General features: G+C 45.0%; 1 protein-coding gene across 1 annotated transcript in view; it reads right to left on the reverse strand.

Moving 5' to 3' along the window:
* Nucleotides 1-2,537: 2,537 nt before the first annotated feature.
* The window catches only part of T265_00100 (hypothetical protein), a gene marked incomplete at both ends in the record, with an annotated part of 28,001 nt that continues 9,401 nt past the window's right edge, over nucleotides 2,538-21,137 (reverse strand). The window contains 6 exons of the mRNA XM_009163757.1: nucleotides 2,538-3,343; nucleotides 5,461-6,056; nucleotides 6,637-6,800; nucleotides 9,562-10,007; nucleotides 14,570-14,674; nucleotides 17,737-17,992. Coding sequence (XP_009162021.1) covers nucleotides 2,999-3,343; nucleotides 5,461-6,056; nucleotides 6,637-6,800; nucleotides 9,562-10,007; nucleotides 14,570-14,674; nucleotides 17,737-17,992 — 1,912 coding nt within the window. The remainder of the gene's footprint in view (nucleotides 3,344-5,460; nucleotides 6,057-6,636; nucleotides 6,801-9,561; nucleotides 10,008-14,569; nucleotides 14,675-17,736; nucleotides 17,993-21,137) is intronic.

The following is a 21,137-nucleotide window of genomic DNA, read 5'->3' on the forward strand; positions in this document are numbered from 1 at the left end:
CTGCCCATGTGAACAAAAGTTCCGGTTAATGTAATACAGCGGCTTGTACAAAAAAAATCGACTGCCTTATATTTTTTTGGGATGGACCAATCTTGTGGCATTGGTATTCTTTGGCGAATGTGAATTTGAGTTCATCCCAGGAAATATTTTTGTGCGCATTTGTGTGAAAACAAGGTTGGCCTTATTCGGCAATCGCAGTTTTATAATAATAATATAACCGTTCAGCTGCAACACCCTCTCGGTACCCAGCTGTCATGCCATCCGAGGGCTGGTATTCTGTCAGACCGAAGTCGAAATGCAGCGTTCGGGTTAGTATACCCGGGCTCTACGACGGAGCCATCTCGCTCCATCTATCGTTGCAGCTTTGCGAGGTCCCAAATTAGTTATCAGGTCACTATGACCTCAAATGATTTTTCACAACCATACCTTTGCTCCTAACTCGCACCTCATCATCATTATCATCATCAAAGACAGCAACATCAGTGTTGGCACTGATGCTTCACTGCCGCACCTCAGTCCTGGGATGTACTACGAGGGGTCCTTTTGTGATAAGATGCCGGTCTGTTATGCACTTCTGTGTTTCATTTTTATCTTAATCGTTAGGCAGAATGTAAAGGCTAGGGGACTTGGCTAGGTAAATACGGACGCTGTTTCCGATCCAGTGGAAAGGTCTGAGAAAGCTCCTGTGTTGTGCTTTGTTTCGGAACCTATTTTTGAAATCTAGCTGTCCTTTTTGTCTTATTTTTTTTTAAATTGCTTGGTAGGCCTATCTGACAGTGGTAACTTACGTTTCCCAGTAATGTGTCAGCATGTTGCTATGGCTTCCGTAATGTAGTTGGGCGCAGTCACCTCTATAGACCTTACCGAACCTGGGTTTTGAGTTGGCACCAGACGGGAACCACTGCCTTGTCAGGGCAGAATAATCAACAGGCGAAGTCATTTCCCCTCCATAGATGGTTTGTATAGTTCCACTCCATCCTCGGAAGTTTACACTGGAATATCATTGCGGCTGCTCCATTGCCTATTCCAGATTTATCAACTACCTTGATCTGCAGAAGTCAGGAACGAAGCTTAGACTAGTCCGCACAGGAAGCAGTTCGTTCCACCTTCAGTTTTCAAATGTGTATTCGACTTCGAGCATACGAATAGAGACTCCCCGATCGAAGGTGTAAATAGCTTTTTGGTGACTCAGGTATGCCTTTGATTGGGCTGCCAATAACGGACCTCAATTTTCTTTAATTCATGTACTGTAGCTGTCCGTTTTGAGGCACGCAGTTCTTTTGAATAAGCCTCTCCACATCCGTCCAGCAAGTAATGCCAGTGGGGTTGCAATGTTTACTGTAAGTTGGACGGATACGTGTTGAATGCGTGATCCTGCTGCAACAGTGTCCCCAATTTGGTTGTTAGTCATGCACTACTCTCCTCTCCTGCTGCTGTCTGTAATGAGGATTAAGACGATACTGTACTGCGACCGAATATTGTTGATTGTTTTGAGCGCATCACATTCGATACAGTTTGCTACATGTCCCTGTACTATGACTCCGCTGCAGCGTGTTTCATCCTAACAGATCGAAGACGTGACCCGTAATTATCCCCTTTGTTAGCAAAACACGCCGAGGTTTGGTGGGAGTGGATGTGGCGAATGCACAATGGCCGACATAGATTTCCGATTTTGAAGAAGGCTAGTATGGGTAATACAGACTTCCTTCTCTTGCGATTCTATTTCCACAGCGGGATTACTATCAATGGTGGTATGGCATTGACGCAGTCGTGCTCAGTGCCGATTACACTGTAAGGGAATGACACCTAAGACGGTTTCAGGGTAGCAGTTGTTTCAGTTATAGGTTTAGTAGGTTTAGCGTGATCAAGGACTAGAGGGTATGGTACACTAGCAACTGAATTTTGTGGTTAGGATACATACAGATGGCTGTTACTAACCCAGAGGCGCACGTGCACCTAAGCGATTGGTTTTGATACAAATCATTTTTTCCATGTCCGCCTGGATTAAGCGCTGTCCGGTGACACCAGATACTGCACTCCTAATTCCAACGACATTGGTGAACGAAACTGGCACTAGGACCACTGTACAACCTACACACAGCCCGCCCTGATGTGATGCTCTTCCTAAAACCGAAACTAGTTTACAGTTTGCCTGCTAAGGCAATCGACATTGTGGTAGGGAAACTTCGATGTGACAAGAGGTTGAACTTAAAAGATTGACTAGATTTTTTTGTTACAGTCTGAAGGTTGAGGATATCATTCCAGACGCCCTCCACGGCGAAGAGTCGTTCTACTAAGGCTAGTTCGATCGTTCTCGGTATTTTTCGTGCATGTATTTAGAAAAACGGTTGTGCCATAAACCCTCGCACCCGTGCGCGTCGTGGCTCCAGATTTCTGTACAATGGTACGAACCACCTGCTCGAGTTCCTCAGCTTGACGTTTATGATACCTCATAACTGAGTAAAAAACCAAGTCAGATGTCAGAGAAACCGAGGTTCACTTTGTTGAGATCAAAAGACAATAATTATGTTGCAAGTGTGATCGATTTTTCGCACGTTTCAAGTCCACATCCCACATCGACTAGCGAAAGAGATGAAGAAAACCTAGGTATTGCACCGTAAAAGTTGCGCGCGCTCAAGTATTCTTACCAAACGGCTTGAGAACAGATTCATAAATGCATTCATCCCGGTAAGAGTACTAAAAATTTGAGTTACCGGGAGAAAACAAGGCACACCCTTAGAAACAAAAAATGGTCACGATATGAAAGAACAGTCAGCGTTGAAGACATAAGATAACGTTTTATCACATTAGTACAGTGTCCGGGGAAATCCCGTGTAAATCAACCAAATACGCAACCATCTGGTGACAGTAATTTACTGGAAGTAACTTGGAACAATGTTATAAAAAGAAAGAAATAGCTTCAATCGAGACGAGATAGTCGGAAGTATGTCACTGTAGCATATGTTTTGTGAAAGAGATAAGCGAGATTTTGTAGTGATTACATGACAATATACACGTTGTGTTGCATTCGGCTGCCCATAGCTGCCGCGAGAGCAGCTGCAGCAGCACGACCAACCGTAGTCCCATTAACTCTGACCGATCCACGACATACCACCAACCGATCTTGACTTCCGGTTAGGTGAGTGTTCACAACATAGGCGGACAGGGTTACTGGTACAGGACAGTTGGATGAGGGAAGGGTGTCAGAATTCCCCTCGGGAGCTGTTGATTGTTCCAGAGGAATTGGCTCCTGACGAAAGTGTTCCAACATGTCGACGATAGAATCGAATGGGAGATGTTGCACACGACAATGTCCATCTGGGCTAAGGGTCATCCGCAGGTGCTGTAAGATGAAGTGTGAGTTGTTAAATGGCTCACGCAAATTTCCTTCAAGTTTAAATAGGGAAAGTGAGAAAAAGCTTTTGTTACTAGTGAACCTATACTCCGTAAGAATCCTCGGCGGGGCCCATTCCAGCGAGAAAATGGCTACCGCTACTGAAGCAACGGTTGGTTGGGACGGAAGGATTCAGAGTTTTGTTCCCAATGTAGGCCGACTCACAAGGACTGTAGGCTTAGGCATTAGTCCAGTTTTTCAAGCACTGTGACATTTCCATTTGTGTGGTTTGCATTCAGTGGGACAGTATCACCCCTCTGAGCGCAATGACGTTTCGAGATCACGGCTTTTGTGACTTGGAAAACTAGACGACACGTATTTAGCCGCGTATGCAACCTGGGCGAGAGCAAATGGGTTTAGTCTATCGCCTGGTTTTGTGAGCTTTGGGTCAAAGCCCTACCACATAAATGCAACTCGCTCCTGTGTATATTGGCAGCGCATCCATTTGGTCATTTACAATAGCTGTGGTCCATGCTCAAGTGAAACGTCCATATACGGTGAAATACACATTTGAAGCCCAATTTGGTTTTAACGGGGAACTCAGCCGAATACCCGCAGAATCTCGTTTAAATTGTCCAATACGCTGTAAAAAGACCGTTTCACGTTTCAGTTGGTACGTTATGCCAGATATCATTACGTTTTGTAGGAGGGCGCTGAAAAATCTTCTATAGCAGGATAGGGTCCTAACTAACCCAGATTTGAACAAAATCGGTGCAAAGCAGGCTTGATGAATATACACAATTGTGACACAAAGACTGGGTTTTAAGCAAAGCCCATCATTGCACCCACCTACAAGTAGATTTCACTCTGACAATCCATATAGGTTTAGTAAAGTGGACCAAAATGGCTACGAAAGGGTTAAACAGTAACGACAATTCCAATACCATCTTTAGGGAAATTACCGGATGTGTCACTTAGGCGTTCGTAGGGTGAGGTAAGCTTCCATCAAGCCTACTGGATTTCAACAACTGAACTGAAATGTATAGTGGTTCAGTTGATTGGTGATAGGTGCTGTCGGATGGTTGCAGAGATCGATGGGCCAGCTGATTGTCAAGGACAGGGTTCGTGTGGCAAGTTGTGACTGCCACTCGATGTTAGTGACGTCCGTGACATCAGCCACACCTAGGATGTCTGTATTTATGAATGGGTGAACCTGTGAATGCCACACGCCCCCTTAGACTCCTTTCCCCCTTTTTCGTTCCTTTTACTGGAAACTTGTTAGCTAAATATTTAGGAGTGTATAACAGCGATGATCCGTTGCCAACGCTGGTTTTGCTTGCGACGTCATCAATATCCATTGATAATGTTGCCGATGATGGGAACTGGTGGCTGCCAGATGGATGGATGGGCTCCCAAAAGCAACTTCCCATGAGGGTCGACGAGTCAGTAATCTTTCTTCTGCATAGTTCTGCTCAGTGAAGTAAGTTTGCAGGCCCGTCCGTTCTATTTGTTTCAGTGTAACAAGATATGACCTCTTTCAGTGATCCTTCGAATAAGGAAATAAGCCGAGTAGAACGGTCATCCTCTATTGGTGCTGAATGAGTAGCGGTCTAAATGCTTCAGTCGGATGCGAATTACTTGCACAAAACACCGATCGTGCCCGTGGTAGAGTCACACCGAAACTGCGAGGGCCGTGTTTCATCAACAGCATTTAAACGTTGGGGTTATCGTTCCTGAGACTTTGGCGCACTGCTCAACCAGTCACACGCGTAGGCCTAAGCTTGACAACTGCACTTAAAGTTTGCACCTGTTAGTGTTTGTAGTTGAGTCTAAAGGGGAGTGACTGAGGTTTCAGTGCTCAACGAGCAGACCACTGTAGAAAAGTGTGGTTCCTCACAAGGCAGATGGGTTAGTCCTGCTGTCTAAGCAGGGCTAACCTACCATCCGGTATAATCGTAACGTGGAGTCAATGCTTTTTTAATGTATCATCAGGAAGGCTAAATTAATGCAGGTAGCTTGCATACTGTCTAACACGATTAATTGGAATTGACTTCCGTTTTTTGACAGACCTATTACCGTTTCCGAGACTAATAAAAGGATAAAATGTCCATACGCGTTGTCCTCACCTTCGCTTTACCATGGCAGCTGAACGTCAGGACAAATTCACCTTGCCTCGTTTCACTTTGGCGCACCAAGAATATGCCGTCTGTCGCGGACAGAGGGGCCTGTGGGGCACCGGAAATCAACTGTTCTAGAGGATTGGAGAAAGCAGAACTAGTTAGTGAACGAGGCGAGCCAAGAGGACATTTGCTCCGGTTATCCGCGTTTGTCTGGGTTGCTGCGGAAGAGGCTTCTCGTCCCTTGTTTTCGTCTGAGGACAGTTGTCCCAGCACGAAAGAGGCCGCACAGACTCTGGAAAGGGTACCGTGGTACCAGGGATAGACTGAAAGCTGCTGACCGATCACGTCTTCAAAACAGCCGTTTAGTTGGGGAGAACTTGTACGAAAAGTCGGTGCCCCCGTGCTCAACGAAGCTCCTACTCGCAACGAGTTGGATCGGAAGGTTGTCGTTGCAGAGGAAGGTGTGGTGGTTGTAGCCACTGCAGAAGACGTTCGGATGCCGGTACAGGAACCTGTAGCGCCAGACGTAGCGGTTGTCAAGACGGAAGGACGACTTTGGATGGAACTGACAGCCGGTGGACGAGACGGCGTAGGGCAAACAACTATCGAAGGAAACATTATGAAATCGATATTGAACATAGTGACAAATATTAACTCCTCGAACCAATACTGGTTGGGTTTAGGAAACAATTGAAAGCACTCTAACCACGTCCTCAAGGAAAAGCACTGGTTGTGACTCAGCGAAAACAAAACAATCATCTTTCAGTAGATAGTCTGGTGAATTAGACCAGATATCAACAAGCAAATGTGATTGTCTGTTAAACTATGAAGTAATCTCTATCACATTGCGAATATTTTCACCTAATAGTGCACGTAGCCTTAATTCAACTCTAGGTATAACCTGGGTTCGTAGTCGTTAAGCCAGAGACCACTGTTGTCCCGTCAAACCCAAAACCAACTCGGGTTTCTAGTACTGAAAAGAATGGAACGTTTGAATTTCCAATACACTTACACCAGTGAAACAACAGATGACAACGTTCGTTATAATTTCATTTCATCTTACGAGGGAACCAGCATAGCCAGAAGAAAATTACGGAGCGCTATAGCGTTCCTCTATTACCGTAAAATCGGCACCCAATATAAAGAAACGTCATGTTCTCGGTTTACCAAGACAATACATACCATTAGCTGTCGGTTTTGAATCGATGAAATTCAGTGTACTGTGTGTGGAGATTAAATCACCAAGAGGGGGAACCGTAGTCGATTTTGCACCGGTTTCTGTAGGTTTCGTCTTTGGACTGCTAACAAAGGGGTCGGGAACAGGAGGTAAAGAAAGGAATTTATTTCTACAACATATAACAGATGATGAAATTCCCTCGCACCCCCATTTGCGTCAGTTGAACAGGTTCCGCTTATGGAACAGATACTGTTCACCGCTAGTGGATGACCCAAAACCGCAGTGTTTAACGAAGTGAGTACTAAGGGAGCACACGCTGAGTGCGAATGCTGCATAAAGGTGAACTTCTCACTTATAGGGAACTCAGACAATGTACCAGTATCCTTAGGCGATATAGTACTACTCCGAACAGCGCATAACCACAGGCCCACCATAATTACACTTTAAAAACACATTTTCATGAGGTGTGTAAGCTCTGAAACTCACAGAAAATCAATTTTTCCTGATCTTTGATGGGTTCTGACAGTGCACAAATGCATTTTTAGCAGTTTACTTGAAAAGACGAAATTAACTAACCATTCAGTTAGCGACCTGAGAGCTATATAACATAAAAATACCTCTGAAACTATCTGCTTGAAATTCAAATTGATTACTTTGTACGCGCTTCATTACTCTTTCTTACAATGCATGCTCCCTTGCCCGACACTTCAGTGTCCTCCACTGGTCTCTCTAGACTTTAGTTCATTCTAGTTGTAAAAATCCCTCAGTAGCGCTGTTGTTTTGTTGAGGTGACGCACTGATGTTTCGTTGGTACTAAAGTTAACGACCTAGGAACCAAGTGTTGTTTCATTTTTTGTCTCTCGTAAGATTCCCGTGGTCGTTTCTTCCGGAGTAGCAAGTGTTGGGTCGGCAGAGCAGAGAAGCGCCAGGTCACGTGGCAACAGGTTCCAGGAAGCTGCCCAAAGATGTCGATGTACGCGAATTTGAGCTAATACGTCTCATTGTCTTTGTCATAAGTTCAAATATTCAGGAACGGTAGCACGTGAAGTTTGTATAGCTTGGGCAGAGAGGCACCAACAAGGTTAGCGGTGATAAACCGTTGTCACTCCATATACTAAAACAGCACCAACGGATTCAAGGTGCCACGATACATGGGTTCAGTGGCAAGGGTTGGCACATGCACACCCGAAAGAAGTGAGTTGCCAGCTTATCGAGGGGTGGATTTGGCACAATCGTAAGTAAACATTCGTGTACTGAAGCGAACAAGCGGCTTTCTTCTTGGAAGCACTTTTCCCAGGAGTACACCCTGCTTTCAGTCAAGTAAATAATTCTAGGAAGTGGGCCATTTGACTGCCCTCTTGTAATCAATATCTTTTTGAGGTACTATTTTGGAGGCACAATTTCAGCCCAAAAGTGACGAGGCGTTATCCGCACATCGAAACGGGATGAGAAATCTGGAGGTATGGAGAAAATTGTCGACTCAAGAAACCTATGGGACTCTGTTAGGCGGGATCTGCACCGATACCGTTTTAGCGCTCGCACTTAGGCGCTGCTACGGTTGAAGGGCCTATTACGCATGGGATTGACGAGATCGAACCACTTGCCAGTCCAGCTCTGATCTGCGGAAATTCTGGACTCAACACACAATCATGGTCCAGTAGCTGCTGGCCGCCAATAGCGCATCTAGAAGGCGTCGGAGTTTCCAGAATGTTGTCGCCGCGTATACTTTATATCCAACGCGCTCTATGTGTTTTGGACCTGGTTTTGGGCATTAATAAACGTTGTACACCTTTCGAAGTTTTTTTTATTTAGCTTTGAGGGTTCACACCGAGTACTCGGCCTCCCTCTGTGAAACTTCGAAAACCGGTTAGTTTTGGTACTATCAGCGGTAATCGTAATTCCAGTTGTTAATTTTGGGACAGTCGTGCGAATATCCTGCACGGTGTAAGCGAAGGGTGGACGCTAGAGGCAGGGAAGGAATGTCGTACATGAGACTACGTAAGTTGCGGTTTTAGCTGCCCATTTGCAGTGGAAAGAAGAACTAAACAACGTACATAGAGCTCGGTGTCCTCGGTGGATGTACCCAACTTAATAGACACAGAAAGAATTGTGCTGGATTGTACTACTTCAAACGCTTTTTCAGCTGTGTTAGGCGCCAGACACAATTAACTCCGACCATTGACGTAAAAGATACTATCGCATGAAATTTCGCGGTACTCTGATCCCCATTCGTCCTACATCCAGAGACACCTGTGCACAGCATTGAGCCCAACCTGGTCCGCTTGATCAAGGTGGACATTGTATGTATTCCCGGTCGTAGCTTTGGATTTCAAGTTCATGATTTCAGTTCGTAAGTTCGTTCACTCGTTATCACAACTGGCAAGCGAAACACCTATTAGTGAACTGTAACTTGAATTTAGTTGGATGGTGAACTCAAAGGTTGCATCGGTGAAATGTATCAGAAAAGAGGGTACGGTTGTCCTCCCTTAGAGTTGCAACTTTTCGTTAATCTAGTGAAACATTAACGGTCACACTCTTTGGAGACGCAAGAAAAATGTCGCTATTTCGTCTCTTTCATGGAGCCTTGTCGGAGGGATAGAGGAGTAATAAAAGAAACGTAAGAGCTGTGCGATTTAGCAGTCAACCAACGTCGCAGGTGTCAGAAGACCGCATCAGGACGGCACTGAAGTGGATGGATTTGCTGATTCACAATTCTCCAGTGCAGCAGTAGACAGAAGTCTTATGTACACTGGGTACGGGATCTAATAATGAATTATCAAACATAACTTGTTCAATTCCAAAAATAATCTTTAGGTATAGAACCCATTAAACGGTAGGATATGAACAGGGACAGTACTCCTCAAAACATAATGAAAACATGCAAGCATAAAATGTGGGTACTGGTATCACGGACGAAGAGTGAAACATACCCATCCGGCTGACCAGAAGAATCTGACTTGGAAGGTAGTCGTAGCGTATGGCTTCCTGCTTTATTTTCAAACGTTGAACAAGGAGTCTTGGAACCAGTGAAGGCCGCCAGTGTTGCTGCTTTAGAAATTGGTAAATCAGGAGAACAACGGTAGTCCTCAACTAGAGGGCTATCGGATATCAAATGACGCCGATGACCGGAACTAAGCCGCTGATTGCTACTGGTATTGTCACGTGGTGCTGGCTTGGCAGGTGAGTCAACACTGACAGGATGGGCTGCCAAGGTTGGCAAGTCCTCCAAGAGAGTGCTGGATTTGGTACAAGCACATTTACTACTCTTCGATGATTTTCGGCGCAGGGGTGGGAGACCTCTACGTATCGCCGCCATCCAGCATTCTGCTTCATTGGAGGTAGAGGCTTGGAAAAACTTCGGATCATTGAATTCTGTCTAAGTACGGACGGCACATAAATAGAGGGAAATAACACTCGTCAAAGGGCCTTGGAATGTTAGTTCACTGGTCCGATTTACGACGGCGTTGATAATAGACAGAAGATATACTGGACTTGACTAACTGGTTCAGTGACAGTTCTGGATCCAATATGAGATCACTGGGATACAAGCCTAGTAACAACCACGGCCTACATAAGACGCAATTATGTAGCACAAAGTAGCCACACCGGTGAGGTTCTCAAAGTTTCTCTTAGTTCAGTCCAACCAGCTCACTTCATGTAGTCCGGCGTTACATACCCAGTCCAAGTTCTGTATTTCAACCAAACAATGACGACACTAAGTGATTATATTGTCCAGAAACCAAGTTATCCCTGTCTTAAGTCTCTGAAACTGCGTGTTGATATCCACTGTGAAAACTGAATTAGGCGTCGTGGTTACCTGGTGAAATTTGAAGAAACAGGAATTTTTACACAGGAATCATTTTCCGGCTACTGGGTGAATTTATTCCTCTATGATTAAGGGAGACTAAAAACAGAGACATGCCAGTCAGCTCAGCGAGTTTTTCCCAGAACACTGATTAGTGAAGATCCTTTTTTAGTGCACTAAAATTGTTGGAAACGTCATTTGTTGTCCCGACATTGTGATCTTTCACGCACCTTCGGATCTGAAAACAACGAATTCACTGTTACGAGTTTGATTTGGACTGCTCCAGAAATGATCGGCAAAAGGCCAAACAAAAAAAACTGTGTTCTGCTTAAGCTGCGACTCTACTTTCGATGGTCTCCATGAGATGACGGAAATGTTTCACGATTTGGAAGGTTGAATATTAGCGCTTTGGTGAGGATATAAAGGTTGAGTTTCCTGGAAAATAACATAACATCCGGCACGTTACTACATAATTCGCAAGCACAGATTGCGACGCAAAATTAAAACAAGGCAATGAAGCGGAATTCAGCAGGTGACCAACAGATCAACCCACTGATCTCACCACCATCATTAGTTTTAGTTAGGAAAAAATACAAGTTGATCCATTCTATTCATTCCACCCTCAGCATGCATCTGTTGGCGCCAGTTAACGGAGAAAATGGAGCATCTATCAGTTTCTGTTGTCGGTTTCGCTTCCCCCTTTCATGGCTTTCGGTCGTGTGCACACACAAAACATACTCGTGGAATAGGGGTCGTCACGTTACACCGTGGTTTGTGTACAAAGCGGACAAGCATGAAAATAAAAGTGACGAGCTTGCTACTTAGGTCAGTAGTCGGAACTTTGGGGTTTAATTTATCTGGGTTTTGAACCGAATGCAAATATTTCCAGGGTCCTTTAAATCCTGAGCCGGTCTGCCAAGTTGACACAGATCAACGGACCAGGAAAAGATTGACACATCGAAACTAAACCCACCGCGTCAATGACTGGTTTCACAAAGGGAAAACGCAAAACGAATATACTTCATGTGGTAGAGATAGTAATCAGGCTCGTAGTACATGCCTGCATCAGTATTATCACCAGGGATTCTCTCCCGACAGTATGGCATGCCAGTGTATTTGTTGATCCCTAACAAGAAGCAGAGGTTAAATATGACTCAGACTACTGGTAAGTAGTCTGACTCGTCTGTGTTTTTTTAGCATAGTGTGGTCTATCTAATGCAGACCTGTATCGGTAAGTTACAGCGACGTACGGTTGAATGTCTGCGTCTCGCACTCATTGCTACCATCTCTACATACGTCTGTCCAACACTGTATATGCATGCCTGAGGGGAAAAGTTGACCTTGCCTGGAATGGAACGTGAACAGTCAGGATTGAATTCCAGCCCGCTACTCACTCGGTCGCGAACCAAGTGACAAAGACAGCTTTGTGTACAAAGTCGTTACGCTCAGTATGTGATCCCCCGTTGACCCGTGTCCAACTGTAACGCAGTTCGCACACACCATGTGGAGTGACATCATGAGGGATGGTGCACGCCTTGAATTATATTGCTTTGGAGAGCGGTACGCGCATGCTGATCACCCTTTGTCCGTAATCCCCTTTGTCTCTTCGGTACATTTACACCAATTTGTAACTGTTCGATTGTTTCTACTTATTGGGCACGTAGCCTTCGCGGACTTATTCGTCCTCTGCTCCATATGTATACCGTTTTGTGTTTTATGAGTACATTTAGATGTGCTCATTCATTCTCTCGGATCCCTCAGAGTGAGTGCCGGGTGACTCTACTGACTGTCCTCTGCTTCTCTGATTTTCAGCATAAATTGACTTCATCTGCAGGTTGAGATCTACATCAGACCATCACGAAGATACTGGACCTTACCACGGTGTGACGGGTTGTGTACCTCCGTGACCCAACGAGCTATACTGGGTAGCGTCCGCCCGACGACCACAGAGTCTCTCATATCAGGTTGGTCAATGGTTAGAGGCCTGACCAACACGGACTCCTGGACCTCCAGGTTGAAGTTTAGAACATGAACGGCGATTTGTTCCGTGAAAAACTGAAGTGCGCTTGCAATTACGCCACCTTGCATTCAGGCTTTTGAACCAAAGAGTTTGGTCGAGGACCCTAACTATCCTACTGTCTAGGTCTGAGCACCCTGACAGTACCCCAGCTCAAGTACAACCATGACACTTACAATTAATAATACTCTCCAACCTTTCGAAACATTCAAAGCCTGTCTACTTGTCTGCCTTTAATGTTGGCACACTGAAGCAAGTAGGACAACAGGTGGCTCTTGCTCGTATGCTGGATTCCCTCTCCATTGATGTATGCTTTGTGTAAGAAACAAGAATAAGGGACGCAAGTACTGTAACTGAACTGATTGCCCCCCCTCGCTGACTTCCAAGTTCCGGCTGCTCACCTCTGGTGACGCAGAGACCACTGAAGCTGGATATGTTGCGGTGTACATTGTATCGAGCGAACGAGCGGAAGCATATCTACTTGATTGGATAGTCGCCTCTGCACGGTTCGTTTGAGAGAGAATCTCGAGACCGTGCGGTCCATCGCACTTTGCGTCCACTTACGCCTTAACTGACTGTAGCTCTGAATCGACAAGTTTCCATGACCATCTAGGTGCTCTCTTACAACGGACCACAAGCCCAGATATCGTTGTGGTTGCTGGTGACATGAACGCTCAGACAGGTAGCATAAGTCATTGGATTGCACACGAGACGCACGGATAGTGGATAGTGTGTGTCGACCACAGACTATTCCTTTGCAGTACCAATTTCCGGAACAGCTGGAATCGATTGGCAACGTAGTGCCCATCAAGTAAACAGCCCTGAATCCAAATAGACCACCGGCCGTCAGTTATCGGTGACGAGAGTCGATCATCGCCTGCCACTCCTTCTGGAATACCACCGTGGACTCCAATCATACACTTGTGTATGCTGCTACTTTTCACCGCGCTTTTTAGATGTACACAGAACGCGCATACCTGAATTAGCCATCGACAATCCAGTGGACCCAGAAGTCAAACGAAATCATCAGAGCCGGCACCTTTAACGCATGGTGAAACACCGTCTACCGAGATAAGTGTTGTTCACTGTGTCTCCTTCATAATGTCACAAACCACGAAGTGGACGAATTGTGACTTGGCAGAAGGGTGTGAAAGAGATTACGAAGAGTTTAGATTTTCGAGGACAGAGTCCTCGTGACCTCGCCTGCGCTTGGCTGGAGCTATTGCAAGAAATGGCGGCTGATCGATGTCAGTGGCATTCGTGCTGTCGGTTTCATTCCAGCATTCTCAGCACTTGGAGGCGTAGCCACATCAGAATGCTTGCGACAAGCCAGCACCAGGAAACTTCCATCACCCACTCTTTTCTTCTAATTCTAAGGCTTCAAACATACTTAGATAAACATTGTGGATGTACGACAGTGAAGCAGCATTATCAACAATTATGTTGCTGTGTCTGATGACGATCCTCATCAGAGTTCAACTCTGTCATGTGTAGATGAATTTCAATCAGAATAAAGGTTCGAGAAATCGAGCGTTTTGCTCAGAACTGAGGATAAAACGCTACACAGAAAGCAAGCACATCTGATTCGGAGTTTGAGCTGTAAGCATTCCCAATGAAGCCAGGATGAGTAAGCCACTTTTCTAAGTGTGCAAAATTGGAGAATTTGTGGTCATTCATATTCCTATCTACGAAGTTGGGACTTCTGCGGTTGACCGTATTGCAAAAAGTACCGCAACTGCGTGCAGCTGATTGGTGAGCCCAAGGCTGAAAATAATTGAGTGGTTTCTTGTGCTATTGCTACTGAATCGTAGGGAAGCACTCATTAAACAGGAGTGGTTTCGACGAACTACAGAAACGCACTACGTTTTATGGTAAACTGGAAAGCCGAAAAGGTTATCGCCTAGTATGGCGAATGGTGTATTTATCTCAAAGGGTTTCAGTCATAGGAAGCGTCAAATGTGACCACCTGCGGCTCTGCTGACAGGTCCTGTAGGCAGCTGCACCGAGGAGCTAATACGAGGGAAACTTGAGGTTTTTCCATAATGCACATAAGCATGAACTTTGAACAAGGGTGAATAGGTAAAATATGGCAATAACAACAACAGCGGGAACTAACTTTGACGAGGAAGACGTTGTCCCTGGGTTCGGTAAGTTCACTACGAGGAATGGACTTCAGTTCAACAATGGAATTGCAAAATATACCGTATCGAGGTTTGTCCGTCTGGAACGATAAATAATGATATGCTAGTGTGTTGGAATATTGGTGGTGATCAATTACCAACAATAATAGTAAACGATAACGGCGAGAATATACCAAATATAGCCTTGAAGCTGCGGCAGGAAAATGTGTCATAACCACCAGCGTTTAAGAATACCGTAATTCTCCCGAAAGGGACCATCGCGGACAAAGTGGATATTCGTCTGCCCTTGGTGGAGGAAGGGTTTTTTCAGAAGAAACGCAGTTGTGAACCTAACGGGAAGTGGTCTCTAATTAAAGGTGAGTTGCTGCAGTCAGAGGTCAAAATAGCACAATGGATAATGTTTGTGTTTTGCTTCACGCATGGTATTTCGATGGCTCTTGTCTAGGGCTGAAAAAGCAATCGGTAGTTCTGATACTCACGGACTGCATACTGTTGTTGTCGTGACAGAATTTCCACTTCCTTTGGTCTTTTTTATCTTGTCGCACCACTGATTGACATGTTGCATCGATTATCTCATTCGGTTTCGAGCTTCCGTCGAATGAAGGTGAACACAATTAAGGTGCTTTGATCTCATTGGCTTAGATGCCCTTATTGCTTTAGTCCATGAATAATGCCCACTCATAAGTACTTTGGTGAACGAACTCAATCTTTGTGGTGACAAACGTCAGTGTGTGAGCAGTTCGACAAAAAAATAATAAAACGTGCTGGCCTTACAAAAAAGAATGGACTGTATGTGCATGGTCCGCGGTTAGACGAAAATTAACATGCTCGTTGACATAAAACGTATACTGCGTAAGGACCAACCAGGACGAGGACAGCAGACTACTGAGAATAGAAGACGCATCATCAAATAACCAAACAACAGGAAGGTGGGCCACGACACAATGCAGATCACGAACGGACCAACAAGAAGAGAAAACAACGACCGAAAATTGTAACATGTGTGACAGTCGAACCCCAGAAATACAGACTACAACGCAATACAAATTGCGATCGGACCGATCAGAATCCAAGTACAGGATTACCAATAGCCAGTCAGGTTATAGCTTAAAGCTGCTCTTTGCGAACTATATAAACGCGAGCACGAAGACAGGGACTACCCACCAACAGCGCAGTGAAGACGTCTACACGAATGCTGACGAAACGTCTGCAAATATGTTGCCAAGCTGGGTAAACAGATCAATTGCCAATGAAGCTGGACACAGAATGGGTTGTGAACTCAGATTAAATCACATAGATCTATCCTGGGACGAAAGACCAACGATGTGCAGAGCTTCAACTGAGAATGAATCACCATGTGAGTCAACCGGCAAGCAAGGCTCAAAAAATCAATTCCGGACAGCATCTGTATGCTGGAAGTACGAAAAACAACTCAGCGACTTGGGTTAGTTGTCCCTAGGTGGATGAACAGAAACAAGACGGTGGGTCATGCAGCATCAAAAAACACACCCACAATGGGGAATTCGTAGTGTTAGACACATTAACCACCATAGGCTGGCAAGTAGGAAGGAATCAAATTCGTCTGGAAACGGGTTGTCTAGCGCACCGTAGCCCAACGGTTGATGGCAAACCAGGCAGAATACTCAACTTCGTGTCGATTAGCGGGCTGTGACGTGAAGTCGGCAAACAATCAGTCCGTCATAGACAAGCTGTTGGAAATTTTGAAGGAACCACCAAGCTGAATGGTGAGCATATATAACGGAGTCAGTCACGCTGGATACACTTCACAATTGTGAATGTCGGTCAGCACCAGAAAAAAGTTAATACTACTACGAACATTTCGGTTGAATTTGACGACAGGCCTAATCAGAAACCACCAGTGGACGATCATGAAGTGCCGTGGATTATGCGATTCAGCAAATGAGGCTTCTGTAACGAAAACAGATAAACCTAGGTAATACCATAAACCGAATAAGCTGAAGGATTTTCCGAATCTTTGTATCAAATGCAGTATTATTTCCATAGTTTTGCGACGGAGTTGAGAGTGGAAGCTATGTGCCCCCAAAACATGTCGCGCATTCCTCACTTCGATTGATTGCGCAAGTATCCGCACCTGATCATAGACCAACATTGTTGAGTCACACTTGGGAGTATCATAATTCTCCCATTTCATTTACTTGGTTCACCTGTCACGACTTCGTATATGCCGGTGACTGGATCAGACTGGCAAGCTTTAGAGGATGCGTGTGATGATGCGCTTGCTCACCTAACCACGTCCGCGGCTTTGCTTCCCAAAGCCTCTTGACAGCGCATTCAGAATTCATTACAGTGAAAATTCAGCAGAGCAGCATTTTAGTGTATAAGGAATATTGTTTCTTCACCGTATCTATAAAATGTATTCAATTTTGGCGTTTTTATGAAAGAATAGCACAAGCAGGTTCCGTTTCACCTTAAGTTCATGAGTGACAGATATGGCACATGGTAGAAATTAAGTTATCTATGTTGCTTAATGTCGCCTGAGTGCGCACGAGCCTGCTCGTCACTGTGCAGTGCAAATTACCTTCGCGCGGGTCCAGAAAAAGGGAATCCCTGGGACTGTATTCGTTTAGTACAAGGTTGATAGCCATCTAGTCACCAAACAGAAAGATCCGCCAGGTCTAGCTAAGAGACATTCACGCCCATAGACAAAACACTAGAGTAGTAACAGTCTAGTTCTAAGGCGGTCGCATTTGTACGGATGGATAGACCAGACAGTGTGTCGACCACGCGGTGGGTAAATTATTTGCTAGCTGCATAACGTTCCATAGAATAGTTTCAAGGTTGCCACGTTAAGTTTGATTGCATCATACCACAACCCGAGGACCAGGTTTTCACCATTTTAGAAATATGGACGCAACAAAGCGTCCATTGGTTAGCATGTGTGGCGGGACGTCACATCATAGTTCAAACCAAGTGAAGGGGACGGATGTTCGTCAACATTCCTGGCTCAGGATTAGGAGCCACGAATGTTGACGAAATGTGCAGGGAAGCCACTAAGGTACATGACAGGGTCAGTTTGCTGTCATCCGAGTAAACGGGATAACTAAAAGTGGAACCACGTAGGCGACTGAGGACCATGTAGCAGACAGCACAATATACTTACCGATGGAGGAGTGTACACCTCTAGGATTTGTCCTGCACTTGTGGTGAACAAACAAAGACGCGACTCTGCCCAACCAGTGTCAGGTAATCCGTTTTCCGCGAAATTGGGGTTTGTATCGCGTCCACCGGGATTTACATGATGAAGCGTACTAAGGGCTCCTAGCCATTCCATCACAGTCCCCTCACGAACCAGCTCCACGAGAATATTTATGACCGAACCGGGAAAGCGGGGATAAGATTTAGATCGGAAACCTCCACTGGAATAGAACAACACAAGTCGACCGTACGATTTATTACGCATAAACTAAGAAAATATCACTAAGAGGTCTGAGGCCTACGGTGATCGGGCCTTTTAAATACTTGACAACTGGTAACAACATTGCGTTATGGGAGCATATAGAGATTAGCCTAGATTTATACAGGCCATGAGTTGCTAATATTTCTTAGTTCTTAGTCTTGTTAATAGACTAAACTTTACCAGGTGATTAGGCTGTTTGTTTGCGGGTGGTATGGTGCCGTCCTTAGCCGTCTGATGCCAGGCTTCTGCAAGCCAATCCTAAAATCTTCGCTCTCGAAGCAAGGCCACTGGTCCATTAGGGTCATTTTTGGCACCTCGTGGTTGCCCACGATGTGATGCGGGGGCAAGATGGCTCGGCAATTAGAGCGCGAATTTACTGACCGGAAGGTTCGTGGTTCGAACCCGACCTCCGCTTCTCGACTTCCCCTGTCTAGGCTTGGGCAACCTGGAAGTATCCCAGCCCTCGTGCTTATTTCGTATGGCATTGCAGCTAGGCACCGATAGGGTGTTACTGCTGAATGATTATTCGATTAGTTATTGTGACGTGACGCATTACTACTACTGATCGTGGTCGCTCGTTGATTTGGCACGGCTGCCGCCTTTACTCACCGTGACAGGTGTTCTGTTATTATCACGACATATTGATTTCCGCTGGTTTCACCAAAAAGGGGTCCATGACGTTAACGGACAATAACTCTTTGATCTCTGATACAGGGATGGGTTGCATGGAATGACTTGCACCTACCCTAACCCATTTCATCAGTTGGCACCGCTTACAGGACACCACATAATCCATCACCTCGCTTCTCATCCTGGGCCAGTAGGCCCTCTGCAAAAGTAAGTCTTATGTCTTGGTGCACCCTGTGTGTGCCAACTCGTGGCATTCGGCGATCAGCTCCAGTCTCAAGACTTGAAGTATCACGGGCAGCACAACATCAGAATCGGTGGTGTTCCGGGAAATTGTACCATCTTCAAACAGATTCAACCTATCAGTGAGTCTGGAAAGTTTCCTACGTTCCCGCAGTACGCACATATTAGGAATAGTTCAACCAAGAAACTCGTTCACATGACACGTTCGTCGTTTTGAGCCCAGTGCATCAACATTCTGTAGTAATTTCGGATTTTGTCCAATGAGACGGAATGTTGGGGATGATATGCAAAATCACAACCAAAAAACGAGGCATGTAATGAATACTTCAAAAAGTCAACATAAACCAACACTATACATCAAATACGAATTATGCATCCCCTCATCTATCGAGAAGCTGGCGGACCTCAAATGGGAGCGTATTATTCAGAACTGATTACTATAATTCATAGCATGACGCGGATTTCTGCTGGGAAATGCGCTATACCAACCCACCGAAAAGTGGGCGCTCTGTTGTTACAGCGCAGTCGTTTTATACCAGCTGAACCTCAGTCGCGCATTATCTAGACTTCGGAACATTACCGCCTTTTGCCATTACTAGATAGGAGATAGGATGAGTGAAGAAGACAAGACAATGGTCATCCTCAATCATCAAGAACCGCCTCTTGTTGTGTCGCCGGAAGATGTTTGATTGAAGATCCGCCAAATACACTAATATATTGGGTGACTCGAAAACTGATTTTGGTGCTGCGTTGGAATGGAAACGGGAAAGCCTCAGTTAGAAGGTCAACCTAGTAAACTGTTTCGGAGATGAGGGGGCGAAATGGTCAGCGGAAATATCATTAGGAAGTAAAGTATCCCTTAATTTTATGGCGCCCCCTTTTTGAATCCAGTGTTCTTGGGACAGTTGTGAATTCTACACCAGAAGGTATCCAACTCCATCTAACAGGAGTAACATTATGTCCTAAATAAGTGATTTTGGCTTTTTCACAAGCGTCCACAGGCCTACATCCAATTTCTAAGTGTGTCCAGTTCCAAAAAGGTCATATTTCCATTTAGAGAAACTCTCCAACGTCGTTGAAAGATTCGCGGTGATGGCGCAAATTTACCGTATTCCTCCTAAGCATGATACTCGTTTTCTCATTTAACGACCAAACACAACAAAACTGAAGTCACTACTATTCAGAAACTCAACACGCACAGTATCAAGTGATTTTAAATTAATCCGATGGAGATTTAGTTCTATATGGTTACTGGGAAGATACTCTTGGTGGACCTTGATGAAACGATTCGGTCATTTCTGAACATGAAATATCTCATATTGAAACACGAAATATTCGATCCTTTCTGTCCGGTCATGTACATACAACAGGCAAGGGGAAATTTCACGACATAGCCCGTAACATGCCGTGTTGCCGGTTTTTCGAAATGCATGAAGGTAACTGAATATTGTGAACGTAATTTTTGTCAAAACTCATAAGCCGAATAAAAAACAGACGAGGAAACTAGAATGGTTGTAGCTTTCGAAATCCAGGTATGAACAACATATGCTAAAGTCGTGACGCCAGTGTGACTCACAACTCTAACAGGAAGAACTAGCTAGGAGTACAATCAGCTGAATTCTGACTACGCTCTGTTACGAATTCGGCATAACTCACTGGTACTGGATAGGTAGCCGTCATAGGGGAAAAGCATTGGCAATGTGTCGGAATATTGGTGGCTCGGATGCGTTTATTGGTTGCTGACCAGTTCCTTGTTCAATTGGTCACCGAGCATGGCAATCAATTTGCAAATGTTTCGTCATCGAACAAGGAGACATGCTAATATATGCACATGAAATTTCAGTAGAATAGAAGACGAGTCTGAAATGCCAGAGGCGATTCAACTACATAGTTTTCGGAAGCTACTTATCGGCCATACCCACAGCGCTATAATGGCAACATGCTTTATCGACCGCCGGGAAATGCCAGTAGGTTTTGGAAGGAATTCCTGGCTAGTTTGATCTCAATCGTTCCCCGCCACAATCATAGACACTAACTATGTTTTGTGGTGGGTGTAAACACAACTGACAGTCCATTATGCTAATCCAGGCACATCATCTAAATTAGGTTGTGAGGACAAACCTAAGTTGAATTTCGAAGGCTAAAAACTAACCCGGTTAGTCAGTACCCCATCCAATGACCCCTTCTGTAATGAATCTATCTATGGCTTAACCATACAAAAAGAGGCCTACGCT

Source organism: Opisthorchis viverrini, assembly GCF_000715545.1.
Source record: "Opisthorchis viverrini unplaced genomic scaffold opera_v5_1, whole genome shotgun sequence".
In the NCBI taxonomy this organism is placed as follows: Eukaryota; Metazoa; Platyhelminthes; class Trematoda; order Opisthorchiida; family Opisthorchiidae; genus Opisthorchis; species Opisthorchis viverrini.